A 16351-nucleotide genomic window follows, 5' to 3' on the forward strand; every position below is an offset into this window, starting at 1 on the left:
CTTTCACAAACTCCCTTCCCAAGGATGCAATGCAGGAAACCACTGCTCCTCGTATCCTTCATCAAAGCCTAAGCCTCACGAAGGTCTCAAGACCTCTTTCAAAATTCAAAATTCAAAATTAAACATTAATCCTGTAGGCCGCCTTGCTAATGGACCAGAAGTTGGAGCTTTCAGCTAGTGTGGGACTCTTTCTTGCCCGGCAACTGGTCTTTAATGCATGAAGCACGGAAGAGGCTCCTGCTTCAGGGAGCCTTTCAAGTCTCTGGCCATCTCTCACTCCCCCGGCTTCAGCAATTGAGGTGGTTCTTATTGGCCCGTCCAATATTTCTCATCAATAACACCCATCTGTAGCTTTATCTCCAAGCACTTTCAGAGTTTTAATTAGTAGGAATTGAACGTGTAGCGAGAATGGCACTCTCAAGTGATTAGACATATCTTGAGAAAAAAAAACGCGTTCAAGAGAAACAAACTCTCCGAGTTCCTGGTCTTATTCATATATTATTAATTTGTACAGAAATGGTAGCAAATTATATGGAATAAACCTAAAAAGAACAACAAAAAAATGCCATTCCTATCTATCAAAACTATCTAGAATTAATCTGTTAAGAGTACATTTCATCCAGCAATGGGAGAAGGATCACTCCGCTTGTTTGAAGGCAGTTGTTGCTGTTGATGTGTAGTATCAAGCAGCTCAAGCTCTTTCTTCCTTACAATCAGTACCATTCTCTCATTTTCAAGCCTTCTTCTCTCATTCTCTAGCTTAGCCCTCTCCATTTCCCTCTCTTTCTTGCTACTGAATCTCACCCACTTCAACCTTTGCTTTTCAAGCTCAAATGCCTGGCATTGGTAGTTCACTTGCTGCTCCTCTAATTGCATCAACTTCAGCTTCATCCATTGATTCTTCTCCCATGAACTCTTTGCTCCATCTCGGAGCACGTTCATTATCTCCCCATTCAATTGCTGCATCAAAGATGATGTTGCTGAAAACACTTCCTTTCTTGGCCTCTTCCGTGACGATTTCTCGTCATGGTCATCTTCATCTCCATGCCCATGCCCGTTTTGATGCCTTGAATTGCCTTCTACTGCCTCATCCTCATTCTCTTCATAATCCTCTTCATCATCGTCTCTTTCATCATCATCATCCTCCTCCTCCTCATCCTCCACATAATCATCTTCATCTTCCTCGCTTTCATCGTGGTCATCCTCTTCATTTCTTGCCAATTTTGCCATTTTTGACCCTTCTGTTTCGGTCCTCGAATTGGTTACAACTTGAGCGTTTTCAGTTGAATGAGAACACCTTTGGTATTGCTGTTGCTGTTGCTGTTGCTGTTGTGTTGCTTGTTGGTGCTGAGCATGAGATGGGTCTGTAGCCGTCTCTGGTGAGTTATTAATACCAGAGGCAACCCCACTTGGAGCATGGCCACAGCTATTATGGTAAGCACACATTTCTCTGAAAAACAAGTGCTTGGAATTGAGCAATTTTCTCACTTCATCCTTCATTTTCGGTGACAAATCCATAGTATCAAGCAAGCTTTGATTCTCCACAACCCTGCAGGCAGTCCCCTTTCCAAGGATATCATTAACCCTCTTATACCTCTTGTTCAAGTCATTGAATTTATCTTCACATTGTTGTGGAGACACATAAAACCCTTTCTCCATCATTGCCCGAGAAACTGATTTCCATTTCCCTTTCTTCTGTGCCAGGCCACCGGGCTTTTTCTTGCCTATAGGATCACTCACTTCAGACCCAACCTCATCACCAATGTAAAAAACTGCCATTATAAGTAGCCTAACCATATTATCAGTCCACTTCATTCTTTGCCATGGAGAAATTTTCCTTTTTCCGTCAGTGGTGCCGTCATCTCCAGTGAAAGAAGGCTCGTCTTCATTGCTCAATGGTGATAATAATTGTTTAGGCTTTGTGGAGGCAAAAGGATAGGCATGTTTAGCTGATTGCTGGGAGTGTTGGTGTTGATCAGATTCATGGTGGCCATAAGCTACAATCTGGGGATGCTGCAAGTGGTGAGGGTTTTGTGGGTTCTGTTGTTGGTGTAGTGGCAATTCTAGTCCTAGCATTCCTGATCCCATGCCTGGAAATATCCCACCACCTAAATCATTGTGTTCCATCAACCTAACAAAAAATACTTAATTCCTAAAACTTAGTTAATTACCCTTTCAGCTACCAATGAGAGAATTTTGTCATCAGCTACTTTTCTAAAACTTTCTATTGGGTTCAAGATTTTAGGAATAAACCCAGTTGAGATTCTAATGCGTCAGATACTCAACGTTGGGACGTTATAAGATACCAGAGCATCCAACTCTAAAAAAGCATAATTGGGTGGCAGAAATGAAGATGTTAAAAGAAGAAGAAAAGAAACAAAACATACCCAGTGGCAGCAGGAGAACTGAAGCTTAGAACAAAAACCACTAAAGATGATTGCTCAAAGCACCAAGAGCTGAAAGATTGAAGCTGACACGTAATATCAGGTTCTGCATAGCAACTACTTTAATGCCCAGAAACATTTGAGTGCCCATTCAGCCTTTGCAGGGAAATCATAATGGAAAGACAGGGAGAAGCTGAGAGAGAGAGAGAGAGAGAGAGAGGTGAGAAGACAGATATGGCGAGAGAATAGAGAGTGAAAGTGAAGGATAAAAGGAGGGTGGAGACAGAATAAAATAAAGCAGAATACAAAGAGCGTAGCAGCCGGTTTTACTGCAACAGGTTTTGTTTGTTGTTTGACAGAAAACTGCCCATGGTTTTGGCTCTAACACCGCCTTTTCTAAGGAAAAGATCCACAGGTATTATTATTATTATTTATTGAAAACTAGGTGGAAGTTAAAAACCCACCTACAGCATGACATTATTAATGAAAATATAAAATATAAATATTTATATTTGTGGTTTAATTAGTTAGGTTTTAAATTTAATTTTTAAGATGTTATTAGCTTGATCTTATAAATTTTAAAACTATTTAAAAATTTATATGGTCGTTAATTTCAGAATATATAAAATTAATTGAGGTATAAATAAATTAATTTGAATTTTTATATTAATTAAAAAAATATATAAATACAAAATATAAGAAAAGAAAAACGGTGGTGCAACCATTCAATTAAAAGGCCTAGAGGGCCTTGTGGCCATTCAGGTCTCAAATTGCTTGTTTTTGTATATTTGTGAGATTATTTTTTAAAGTATTTTTTTTAAAAAAAATATTATGATAATTTTTTTATTTTTTTAAAATTTATTTATAGATATTAATATATTAAAATAATTAAAAAATTAACTTGAAAAATATTAAAATTTTTAAAAATCACCAGCGTCCTTTCCGAAAATTTATGGCAAATAATTCTTTTAGTCTCCCAACACACTACTCAAGTGTAACTAGTAACAGTATTCATTTGTGACTAGATAAATGATTTGCTGTTCAAGTTCTCGTTCTAGTTTCAATTTATTTTTTTAATTTTAATCAGCCGTGAGAAAATGTAAATAATTGTAATCAATAATTAGTTTATATTTAGGGTTTTCCTAACATGTTCTCTAAGAAACATGCTGGTTGATTTGAAATATTTCACTTTCATAATTGGGTGAATTCAGAAAAATTCTAATTCATGATATAATACTGTTTATTATGAAAAATAAAATATTTCTTTTGTATCAGTTAACTTGTGCCATTAGGAAACGTTAGAAAAACCCTACGTATTATTCCAACATTATTCATTTGTTACTAAATGAATACTTTGTTTATATATGATAACTAATACTTTGTTTTTTATTATTTTCTTAAAAACTAAATTATCAGTTCAGTTACCAAAATAATTATTTTCAATGAGATGAAATTACTCTTCTCATTTTCTTATCCAAATAATAAGAGAGATCGATACAATATATATAATACTAATCCTCACTAACTTAAGACGTTTATTATATAGGAAAACCAATGACCTGATAATCATAAAATTAATTTTAAAATCCTATTCAGGGAATTAGGAAATCTCAACACTTCATTTTAAGTTGGTGCATACATATGGCTAACTTGTCTAAAAACTACTATATATATATATATATATATATATATATATATATATATATATATATATATATATATATATATATTCATGTGGGGCTATGATTATAAACTATAAGTAATAAAATAAGCAAAATAAATAATTATTCCATACAAATATTCATGTAAATCTTTTGATCATGCAATAAAAAGCACCACATCAATAAAAAAGTGACATGCTGAGGCATTTTCACCTTGGTTCTAAAATTTTGATGGACTTTTTTTTTTAATTTTAAACTTATTTTAAATATATATATATATATATATATATATATATATATATATATTCTTCGACATTGGATTTACTGGGTATTATATTTTATAATTTATTTTAATTTATTTTATATGAAATTATCTCAGTCTTATGACATGAGTTATGAATTTTGCGGGTTAGCCAGTTAACTAGGTATTTTTTTTTAATTATTTTTTTTCTTAACTTCATATTTCAACATTGGATTGATTGTATATCGAGTTACATATTTTTTTTTATGTACTTTCTACGAGGTTATTATGGACTCATAAACTAAGTCGCAAGTTTTGTTTGTAAGATAGGTTGACTCAGTTTTTTTTGTTTTTTTTTTAATTTTATTCTTAAACATTTGGTTAATTGAGAATCAGATTTTTTAATTTTTTTAATTTTATTTTATAGAATTATCTTAGTCATCTTACTCAAGTTTAATAGGTTAACCTGAGTTAAATTAAGTATAGGTTGATTCAGAATTGAACTTTATATATTTTTTTTATTTTCTTTATATGGGGTTATCACGTCTTATTAACAGGGTCGTAGGTTAGGTTGGTTGACTTGGAAATTTTTTAGTCCTTTTTATTGATTTTTTTCAATTTCATCCTTCAATATTGGGTTGATTGAGAATTAGGATTTCATAATTTTTTTATATTTGCATTTTATGAGGTTATCCTGGCCTCATAACCCGAGTCACAAGTTTAGTCGATTGATTCGGGTGTTTTTTATGTTTTTTTTAATTTCATCATTAAATATTTTGTTAATTGGTAACTAAGCTTCACAATTTATCTTTATTTGTTTTCTATGAGGTTATCTTAGTCTCATGATCAGGTTTGATAAGTAAATCCTAGTTAACTTGGCTTGGTTTTTAGTTGAATTTGGTTTAATATTTTTTTTAATTGCTTTCTATAGAGTTATTAATGTCTCATGGCGTGGATAGTGAATTTGGCTCGTTAACCCGAGCCGATCTGAATTGATATAATATGTTGTCATTTTAATATTTTAAAAAATATCATCTTGATTGTTTTCTATTACCCGTCTAGGCTGTCTTTGAACTTACCAAAGACCAGATCACATTATATCAATCCCTATATAGTTTAATTTTTTTTCTATTGAAAAATACATTAACAAAATCTAAATACATTTTTTTATTGAACTTGTAATATAGCGCGGACAATGATATAATGTGTGTATGTCATTTGAAGCATTTATACTTTTTTTTCTTCTATTTGAAAACTTGAAATAATTTTTTTTTTTTTCAATTGACATACATATATTCACAAGTTTAGTGTTTTTAGAAATATGGTAACAATTGTGGTTCAAAATACTTTTTAGATTAAAATGTATCAAAATAATGTATAAAAAATTCTTTAATTTCTCATGAAAAAATTGAAATAGTAATAAAAAACTAATTAATTGATTATTTAGGTAAGTTTACATTTTTTACTCGTTATTTAGGGTTTATTTTTAGGTAATGATAGAAGCTTAAATATAAATTAATATAATTAATTATTTTTATTATTTTTCGTTTTTTTTTGTTATTTAAAAAAATCAGTATAAGCACTGAAATATAATAAACAATGAACGACTTCATAAATCCTCATATAATTGAATAAGTCTTCATAAGTTTACAATATATAATCCTTCCATGTATCCTTTTGTTATTTTTTTCCAATTATTTTTTTCCATCCAAATTGATAAACTTATATATTCTAGTAAAAAATTATCCTTGAGTTATGTAAGGATATAATGTAAAAATAATTCAAAATTGCTCAAAATATTTTAAGAAATAAAAATAAAATTCAAGTTTACTCAAGCATTAAATTCTTTTTCTTAAAAAATAAAATTATATTATTTTATAGAGAAAGGATATTTTTATTATAAAAAACATAATTATGTCGAATTGAATGGAAAAAAATAGATAAAATGATATACATATATATTTGAGAATTAGATGTCATATAAAGATATAATAAATGTAGGAACATATTGAAGATATAAGGATAAAATGATTTTGTTTTTTAATTTCGAGTCCTTTTTGATAGAGAGATAACTATCATATTAGTATATTTATAACAAAAACCAACTCATGCACTAGATTGATCAAATCTTGGGAGTGTAAATACTATAAAAAAAATTTTTAGATATAATCAAAGAAAACAATTATAAAATACTAGTACTTAATATGTTATTGCCCCTAAAAAAAAAAAAAAGAATAATATCAACCTCGACCCACCTAATAGAGAGTTAACTGCCTTTAGCATTCCGATAACAAAACTAAAGGAGATACTTTATTGATCAAAATTCACGAGTACAAGTACAACAGTAAAAAAAATCAATCCAAGTACTCAAATGGAAAAAAAAAAAAAAAAAGTACAAGTACTCCAAAAGCACAAGTAACCCCTTGACTTTATCATATTTTTAAAGACAGATATTAATTAAATATTGTGATTTACAAACACAATATTAATTAAAATTTAAGCAAATTGAAAACCAAATCAAACATACAACATTGTCTCTTTCTCATAAAAATGGCGCCCACACTTTTCTTTTAAAAACTTTTTAAACATTTTGATTTTTCTCTTAAATCAATCAAAAATCAAATCTATCCTAGTTACTAATCATCATTTGATATTTTTATGGTGAAAATTCATTATTTTTTTTATATCTTATTGAATCTAATAATAATATATTTAAACATAAACTTATTATGTTCATGCAATAGAGCATGCATGTGGCTGAGTTGTGACATATTATATGTTTTATTAAATTAATTGATAAGTTAATAAATTTAGTATTTTCTTGCAAAAAAATAAATTTGTTATGAATTTGTGTTTGATTTAATACAATTGAGCATGAAAAAATATCAATCAATAATATATCATAAATTATATTTATTTTTTTTTATTAAATTTGCTTTAACGGTAAATTTTCTATGAAATTTTAATTCAGTTCTTACTAGCTCGCACTACTTTGAATAGAATATAAATATCATGCTAATAATTTTTTGTTGAATCATGATAAGAGTATTTCCAGACCAGCTAGCATTTCAATTGAGACTAAGTCCCTTTATGAGTGATTTTTAAAAACATATCCTTCACATTGACCTAATATATTTATTTTTTTTAATAAAGTTTCTTTAAGCGCTAGTCCCAATATTCAAATCCAAAAAAATCTAAATAATAGCGCAAACCTTTGTAGCTACCAAGGCAGTGGAGTAGATAAAAAAGAAAGAATGTTGAATGGTTTCCTATGTCTGCTAAAAAAACCTAAAGTCTGTGTGGAATCCATTGTTTCATCTATTGTTGATCTATATCCAATGTACAGTGGATTCACATAGAGTTGATTCTTTTCATTATTTTATTTTTTTATTAATGTATTTTTTTTTTAATTTAATCATTTTATATTAGAACTGAGACAAATTTGTTAATTATTCACATTTCAATAACTAAAAAACTCGTTTCTGGTTTTATTTTACTATAGAGGAGTTTGATTAAGGTATTTTTTAAATTTTATTTTTTGAAAAAAATAGATCAGGTTTAGGGAAAAAAACTCTTTCATGTTAGTTCCGTGTTTTTTAACATAATTAGAAGGTTTTTAAGTTGATGAATAGCTTTTTTTAAGAGTAAAAGGGTGTTTTTTTAGGTATTTTTAAATAAAAATAAATTAAAAAAAATAGATTTTTAAATTAACAAAAGGTTTTTTAACCACCTCTTCGATGGTTAGTTTTTTTAAAAAAGCAGATGAGGCATCATTTGCTACAGCTAACAGTCCATTGTCTGCTCTTAATTTTTTTTTTTTTTTTTAGTAGAAGCAAAAGACATGTTGTCATGTCATTGGTTTCGTCAAAAAAGATTTAAAGAGGTTAGGTGTGCGGGTCTATCTTAGAAGGCCCACACGTGTGCCCATTCCTTTTTACGAGCCGAAGCTGTTGGGTCTAAATGACCCTTTTATAACTTCACTTTTTTTCTTTAATTTAGTTTGAAATTAAATAAACTCGATTAATTAAATGTAGGTGTGGGATGCCAGGCCTAGCGAGTATTCGGTTTTAATTGAGATTAATTAAAATAAAAAATATTTTGTTATATATTTAATAAAATATTGTTTGATTTTTAATTTGTTTTTAAATAAGGTTGTAGCATTGCCAAAAAGTAGAAGCATTCTAATTCTTTATTTAGATTTAGGAGTTTCTTAGGAGAAGAAAGAAGCTAAGACTCTTTTTTTAGAGGAGACAAAAGGCTAAGAAGGGGAGGGAAGAGCGTACTGAAACCGTAACCGTTTTTCTAATATTACTAGTTTTTTTTTTTAATCTCATTTAATCACTTTTTTGTGAGTGTTTATTTTTATTATTGCTTGATTAAATAAAAAAATTAATTCAACAAAACAAAATTATTAAATACAACCATGTCAATGACTAATATTGCAAGATCAATATCTTGATCTATATTCGTCTCTCAATTTTTAAATTCAGTCTTTAATTTACATTAATAACTCATTTTTCATTTATTTAAGCATATAATTCTTATTTTATTTGATTGGATGTATTCGTTAGCTTTTCAATTTATAATTAATTTTTTTTTCATGACAAAAAACATGTTAGAAACACTTGTAAATTCATTTTTTTGTTAATTTGTTTTCTTGAATCAACCGTATGATATTTGCGGCGCGTGCAATTTTTTTTAGTTTTATCATGCATCATTTTTGCTACAGTGTTAGAATTGTCTTGGTAAGTTCTTTTCGTGTTGGACAGTGTCCACGACGGGGTAACAATAAGTCTTCAATTGCCTTTTTTTTTCTCCTTTCAGGTATGATATTGATAATTTATTTTTAATAATTAATAATTGCTAATTTTTTTTAGTTTACGTTATTTAGTGTCAATATTTTTTTAATCATATTATTAAATTAATAAAGTTTATTAAGTTCATCCAAGTTAGAAACCTGATTCTTATATTTTTTTTGTTTATTTAAAAATCTTGATGTTATCTAAATATTTTTTTTATGTTAAAATAAATTTGATGCGGTTTATCATGGGCCACTTATGTAATATTAATTGAGAATTCATTTTCTTGGGAGCTCGTCCTAATGTGAATAGAATATCAATATCATACTTAATAAGTTTGGAGTAATGTTATCTTTTCTATTTTGTTTGTTTTTAATTCGATGATAAAAGTATTTCCAGACGATCTAATTTATTAATTGAGACCAAGTTCATTTCCAAGCGATTTTAAAGATGTTTTTTTTTCATATTAATCTAATATATTTAATGAAATTTGATAAATCCCTTTGGTCTCAATATTCAAATTTAAAAAGGTCAAATAATGAAGCAAACCTCCTTAATTGCCGTACCGAGCCAATACTTGGAGTTGGAGGTTGTTACCAGCTCCGTTAATGGAAAGAATTAAACCCTTAATTATCAATCCCGTTGAAAGAACATGATGCGAAATGTTGTAAATCACTTTATTACACAAACAAATACTTACATGACATAAATTGCTTCCGAAAAAAGATATATGGATGAAAAAGAGAGCAAACAATACATCCAAAAATTAAATTATATTTTTTAAAAAATAAATTTATATCAATCTTAAAAGATAACTCATCTGGTTAGATTTTGTGTTTACATTTCAATGGTCATGAGTTCGAGTCTTTTCTAAGCCATTAGAGATTTACATGGTTGTTACCTTCAGGATTAGTAGAATTAGTTAACACGCGTAAGATGACCTGAACACTCATGTTAATAAAAAAAATCATATAATTTTATAACATAAATTAGAAGAAAAAAAATAATGTTTTATTCTTTGCTGAAACATAAACGTTAGCAATTTTTCACATTATCACATGATGCTAATTAATTTATCCGTGTAAATTATTCTTTTTTGGCTTAATTAAAAATTAATGAGTAGTGTTCTTTTAACAGTTTTATGAAATGTGATTAACGTAATTGGATGAAGATGCTTAATTAAAACTGTTAGATAACGTAATATTTAATTTTATTGTTTTTTTTCTCTTCAAGATTCAATTGTGACCATCCTTGTAGGTCAGTGACCGATTTGTTCAGAATTCAGCAAACAAATTGATATTTTTAATTTAAAACCATAGATAGATTTATTGAGATTTTTAAGTTGTTTTTAGATATTTTTGAATTTAAAGTTATCATGGTTTGATTTTTTTATTTTTCTTAGTTTAATTGATTTTTTAGTTTTTTTAAATTGCTATAATCTAAAGTATTATAAAGTGAGTTTTTGAGGTTTTTGCCGTTGAAAGCCCGACGGCATGGAACCAAAGACGATGCGTTATATGTGAGTGCAGACGGAGGAATAAAAAGAAGGAAGCGTTTCCAGCGCAGCAGGTAAAAAATGCAAGGCTTTTATGGCAGGTAAAGAAGTATAATAACTTTTTTAAAATGTTTTTTATTAGAAAATATAATAAACTAATATTTTTATATTTTTTTTAATTTTTTTTAACATCACCACATTAAAATAATTTAAAAATATTAAAAATATTATTTTAAAATAAATAAATAAAATTATTTTTAAATCATAAAAATAATCAGACTCATAATAACTTTTTTTATTAACTTAGGTGTCCGAGCTAGCTTGCGCATACCTCAACGAACTCCACGGGTTCTAAAATTAACGACCATGTAAGTTTATAGTGGCCTTAAAGATTTGCAAGATTCGAACTAGTGACTTATAAAGAGTAACCTGAAATTAACGACCATACAAGTCTTCAATAACTTTAAATATTTATAAGATTTAAATTAATGATTTTAAAAAAAATAAATTTATAATATGACCAGTTAAAAATAATGTTGTTTTTGTTAGGTTTGTGGTGTCCAACTGCTTTTTCCTTGTCAAAACGCAGCCGTGCGTTTTTAAAAACTTTTTTGGTAGAGTGCAATGTCCTGTGTGGTCTTGGTTTCGAAATCGAACGTTCCTTTTATGTGGATTTGATATATTTATAAAAGTGATTTTTTTTTTTTCTAAACATCGCAAATACTAATAATCCATAAATTCTTTATATATTTTTATATTTCATAAAGAATGAAACACTTCTAGCAGGGAGGCATGGCCTCCTTTTTTTATGGGCCAGCACACTTGCACGTGCCTGGCTTGTTTTGTCTTTAATTTAGTTTTTTTAATTAACCAAAATAGATTAATTAAAATTTCATTTTTTGAAACATTATAATTATTATTAACCTAAAAATTATTGATGTATTTTTATATTTTAGTAAAAACTAAGAATGAAACAGGAGGTCTGCTTTTTTTATGGGACAGGTGGGCTTTGCATGTGTCATGTGTTTTGCCAGTTTTGCTTTTAATTCTTTTTAGTTTAATTTTTTAGTTTATTTTTATATTTTAGAAATGTTTTTAAATAAATTTAGATTTTTTTTATTTTTTTCTTTGCTTAAAATTAATTTTTTTTTATGTTTTTAGATCATTTTAATACGCTGATTTTAAAAAATAAAAAAAATATTATTTTAATATATTTTTAAATAAAAAGCACTTTAAAAAGCAAATCCATTAAGATAGATTAATCAAAATCTTATTTGTGATTTTTTTTTCATTTGATGCCATTCAATTTCTTTTTTTTTTCTTTGCTAATATCACATCATTTTATTATTATTACATTAACAAAGACTCTTTTGAACAAAACTTCATGATTTGTTTTAATGCTTTTATCAATTTCTTACATGTATTTTTATTATTGAGCGATTAAAAAAATAATTTTAAAAAATAAAATTATTAAACCTAAGAGTATATATTTAATAAATTAACTTGAATCAATTTAAAATATTATTGTCTTGATGTTTGAAAAACAATATTGTAATGTCATTGTCTAGAGTAAAATCAAGTTTTTATTGGATTGATCGGGTTCTGCTTTAACTTGCTTGAATGATTGAGTCATATAAAATCAGTTTTAACATGATTTATTCTAAAACTTAGAGTAGATAAGTGCCCAACTCAACGAGTGTATAATTTTAATTAAAACTCATTAAGTATCAACATCACTTTACTCCTTTTTATAGCAAAAATTAATTTTTAATTGCATATCTTAACATGTATACATGTTGCTTGATCTATTTTATTACTCTTATATATAAGATTTTGCTTTCACTAGTATTATTTTTAAAGAGAATATCTTAGCATCACTGCATATTCTTTTTTACATTTTTTTTTGTTCGATCTACAACGTGCGGCATTAACTATTTATATTACTACGAATACTTGTAAAAAATGAAGGTAATATTTCAACTCATTTCATTATAATCTATTAAACAATTGATTATATTATATTACATCATATCAAAGATAATATTGTTGAATCTAGGGGCTGCTTTGTGATCAATGGAGGGTTTTTTTTTACAGTCTGAGTTTGAAAGAACAACTTTTAAAAAATAAAATTGTTGGCAGTTTAGGCATTTAAAAATATGATTACTTTCCGACTACTCTCGATTGGTCCAAAAAAAGAAGTCTAAAGAGACGTGGAAAGACCGTAGATATGGACCGCAGGTTGTTTTCCTGACAGCCCTCAAGTTTACTTTTCTCTTGTTTCAAAGATTATGCAACCAATATTTAATTAATAGACGTAGTTGACTTGTAATCCAATGGTTCCACGTCTACGCAAATTATTAACAGAAAAGCTAAAGGGTACGGGGGGGATTATTGTTCATCTACACCGGTTGCAATGCTGGATTACAACTAATCCAGATTGTATTTTTTTTTTTAATAATGAAGTAATTAAAAAATTAAATTTGTAATTAAATTTTTTTAAATATTTTTTATAGGGTTAAAGTGGTTTACGAGTTTATTAAGGTGACCCAAGTTATCTCGATTTATTAGTTTGATAAAGTGTCTTTTTTATTTTATTTTTTAATTGAATCTAACTTTATTATTGTCTATTTTTTTCTTATATAATTAAAAAAATAATTTTAGAAAAATAACCGTGTTAGTAAACTTTATAAAGTGCATGACTTATTCACATGTTTGGTTAGTTAACATGGTTCGTGGATTTGACAAGTTTAATTTTTTTTATTTATTTCATTTATAGATATTGAATTAATTATGAATTCAGTTTCACAATTGGTTTGTTTTGTTTTTTATAAGATTATTACGATTTAAAAAAAAGTTTCGGTAATAGGTTAGTGTTCGATTTTATGATTGTCTATTTTTATTATCGCATAGTTAAATAAAAAATAATTTTAAAAAAAAATTATAATCCTAGTGGAGTCCATAACTCGATTCGTGGGTTTGACGTGCTAGTCCAAGTCACTCAAATCGAAGATTTGATTGGTTTACCCATCGACTGAATATGCTCTCTTTTTGTCTTTTTTTTTAGGTCCTTTATTTTTTTTATTTCTTTCTTTAATATTGAATTTGTTAGGAAATAAATTGCTTGATTTATTTTTGTTTGTTTTCTATAAGTTTTAACTATCTCAAATAGATGTCTATTTTAGAGTTGATGTTAAGTTTTGCGAGTATCTATTTTTATTATATAATTAAATAAAAAAATTACTAAACTCAATAGAGTTGATGACATGGGTCAGGTGGCGGGGTAGGGTTGATACAATCTGTCGTTGTATCAATATTTTTTAAAAAAATTGTCATGTTGTAGTTTTCTTAAAAGTTAAGTTGTGTTTTTACTGATCATTATAGTCACCTTTGAATCTATAAAATTGATCGATTTAAGTTGATTTATCTCTCTCGTAATTTAATTGGAATCTTGAGTTAGGCAAAAAAATGAGATGTGAGGTTTTAATATTGACTTACTTGATTAGGTTTAATGATACTATAAAAAAACTATATGTATTTTTAATATTTTTTTTATATTTTTTAAAAAAATCATTTCATCAGAATGAGCCAAGTAAATTTTTATTTGGAAAGCTCTATTCACACAACTTTTATGTCTATTGCCACAACATTTCATCGTAAAAGACTTGGAGAAGTTATAGAAAGGCATAGGCTTAACACCCTCACTTTAAGACCCAAACAAAACTCACCAATTTCATCGTAAAAGACTAGTAAAGTTTTTTATTTGGTTTGAATTTTAGTTTTTATATTGATTATATGGTGTTTTGTGATTGAAAATAGCATTATTTTTGGGAGTGTTTTTTTTTTTTTTTATGAAAACAAATTGAATTTGGATTTCTAGATCTAAAAATCATTTTAATAAAAAGATGTATTTTTTCAAGACATGAAAAAAAATGCATAAATAAGAATTGAGAATGTTGACTGAAGAAATATATTTTTTCTAGGATTTTAATCATTTGAACTATTTTGAATATTCATTACTATAGAATTAAATAAAAATTGGCTTTGAAAATGTTCATTTTAACTTTGATATTTCCTCTCTCCCACGGTTTATTGCACTTATGTTATTGTTAACTATTAGGACTCTCTATATCCTACACTTATAAAAAAATATTTTTATGTGCATTTTTTTTTGTACTAGCTAGGAAGATCAATTTTCTATTTTAGCCTTTAATGTATGTTCTCAACTTTTTTATGATTTATATGCTCATATATTTTTGAATTTATTATATCAAGCGGCATACATCATCTTTTTATTTTTCATTTAACAAATATTTTTATATTAAAAAACACATTCGTAATAATGATCCCTTCCTCTCTTATATTTGAAATTAAATTTGAATATTGCTAGCAGCGTAGCACTAACATGATAACTAGTTAAAGTATTATAGCAAAATTAATATTATATTTCAAAATATACTAAAAGACATTGAACTTTTCCGTAGTAATCTATATATATATTATTTTCATTTTGATCATCAACTTTTTTTCTCTTCGATTAAATCCTTTTGTGGACAAATTAATCACCAAATTTTTATTATTTATTCTGTAAAGCAAAAAAATTAAAACTAAGGGCCAAAGTGTAGAACACATAAAAACACATGGTTGCTCTAAAATTTGCACAAAAATGTTCATTTTGGTCCTTTTATTTTTCTTTGACTACCTTTTTGGTCCTTTTAGTTTTTATAATTTTATTTTTTCTCCATGACTTCATTATATTCATTTGGCCATGTCATTGTTTTAAGAGAAGAAAGAGAGGAAGTTGTTGGTTATGTCCTTTTTTATAATAAAAAAACATTAATTATAGTATCAATGAGTTTTGTTTGATAAGTGAAGTTCTATTAAAATATTATTTTGCCCTTGTTTTGTTCAAAAAAAAAAATCTAGGTTGAGAAAGATTATTTTCCCAGTTTGATTTTATACTTATGAGCTAATCTAGAGGTCTTTGACTTGATAAATTTGTTTATTAAGGTGTTAAGTATGTTTATTAGATATTTTTAGGTCAAAATAACTTAAAAATAAAGTTATGAATTAAAATAAATAAATTAAAGCCTAATTTTTCAACCATCTTTGTAGTAATTGAAATCTATCTAGACAATCAAACAATATAACATTTGTTATTTTTTTAAGAAACTATGAGATAGATGACATTTCAACCACTCCTTAAAATAAATATAAGAGGGTCAACCACATGGGCATAATCTCGAAGAATCGTACACCTTTTTTTGGTTGGGCCCATTCACTTAAACATGTCCCCATTGTGTTTTATTTTTATTGGATTTAGATTTACATGCATAAAAAAATGACATGATATTTTAATTATTATTCAATTTCTCTATGGTTCTCTAATAATCTTTAGGTTTTTACGAGGTTGGTAGCAATTCTTTTTTCAGTTGTTATGTACCTAACATGGAAAATAAGTGCATAAATATTCAATTTATAATTAGTTTTTAAATTTTTTAATAGTTTTTTGATGTAATTTTATTACATTTATGTTTCTATTCAATCACATACAAAATCATTAGATTCTATTTGATTTTTTTTTTATTGAATTGCTTTTAATAGCATGATGGATTTTTTTTTATGAAACATCTCTTGCGATTAAAAACATGTCACTGCTAAAATAATCAAAAGATGTATAGATTGGAGCATGCATTTTCTCTACTTACTTCAAATGGATTAAATTAAAAAAAAAATCCTTTATTTTTATGCTCACTACCTTTTATTAAAAACAT

General features: G+C 27.3%; 1 protein-coding gene across 3 annotated transcripts; it reads right to left on the reverse strand.

The window, feature by feature from the left end:
• Positions 1 to 461: 461 nt before the first annotated feature.
• On the reverse strand, positions 462 to 2642 carry LOC118048196 (uncharacterized). 3 transcript variants are annotated; one of them, XM_035057784.2, is made up of 2 exons: positions 2388 to 2642; positions 462 to 2090 (listed from the first exon to the last, which is right to left on the reverse strand). In XM_035057784.2, the coding sequence occupies exon 2, from the start codon at positions 2086 to 2088 to the stop codon at positions 616 to 618; it is 1473 nt and encodes a 490-aa protein (XP_034913675.1). In that variant the 5' UTR covers positions 2089 to 2090; positions 2388 to 2642; the 3' UTR covers positions 462 to 615. The 3 variants fall into 3 exon arrangements, with proteins under 3 accessions (XP_034913675.1, XP_034913672.1, XP_034913673.1); XM_035057781.2 differs by having other exon boundaries at positions 462 to 2144; XM_035057782.2 differs by having other exon boundaries at positions 462 to 2152.
• Positions 2643 to 16351: the final 13709 nt, after the last annotated feature.

The sequence above is a fragment of the Populus alba genome, chromosome 6 (assembly GCF_005239225.2).
Source record: "Populus alba chromosome 6, ASM523922v2, whole genome shotgun sequence".
Taxonomy (NCBI): Eukaryota; Viridiplantae; Streptophyta; class Magnoliopsida; order Malpighiales; family Salicaceae; genus Populus; species Populus alba.

Coding starts and splice junctions, on each gene's coding strand:
- LOC118048196 (XM_035057781.2), bottom strand. CDS start 2,127: ATGGAACACAATGATTTAGGTGGTGGGATATTTCCAGGCATGGGATCA.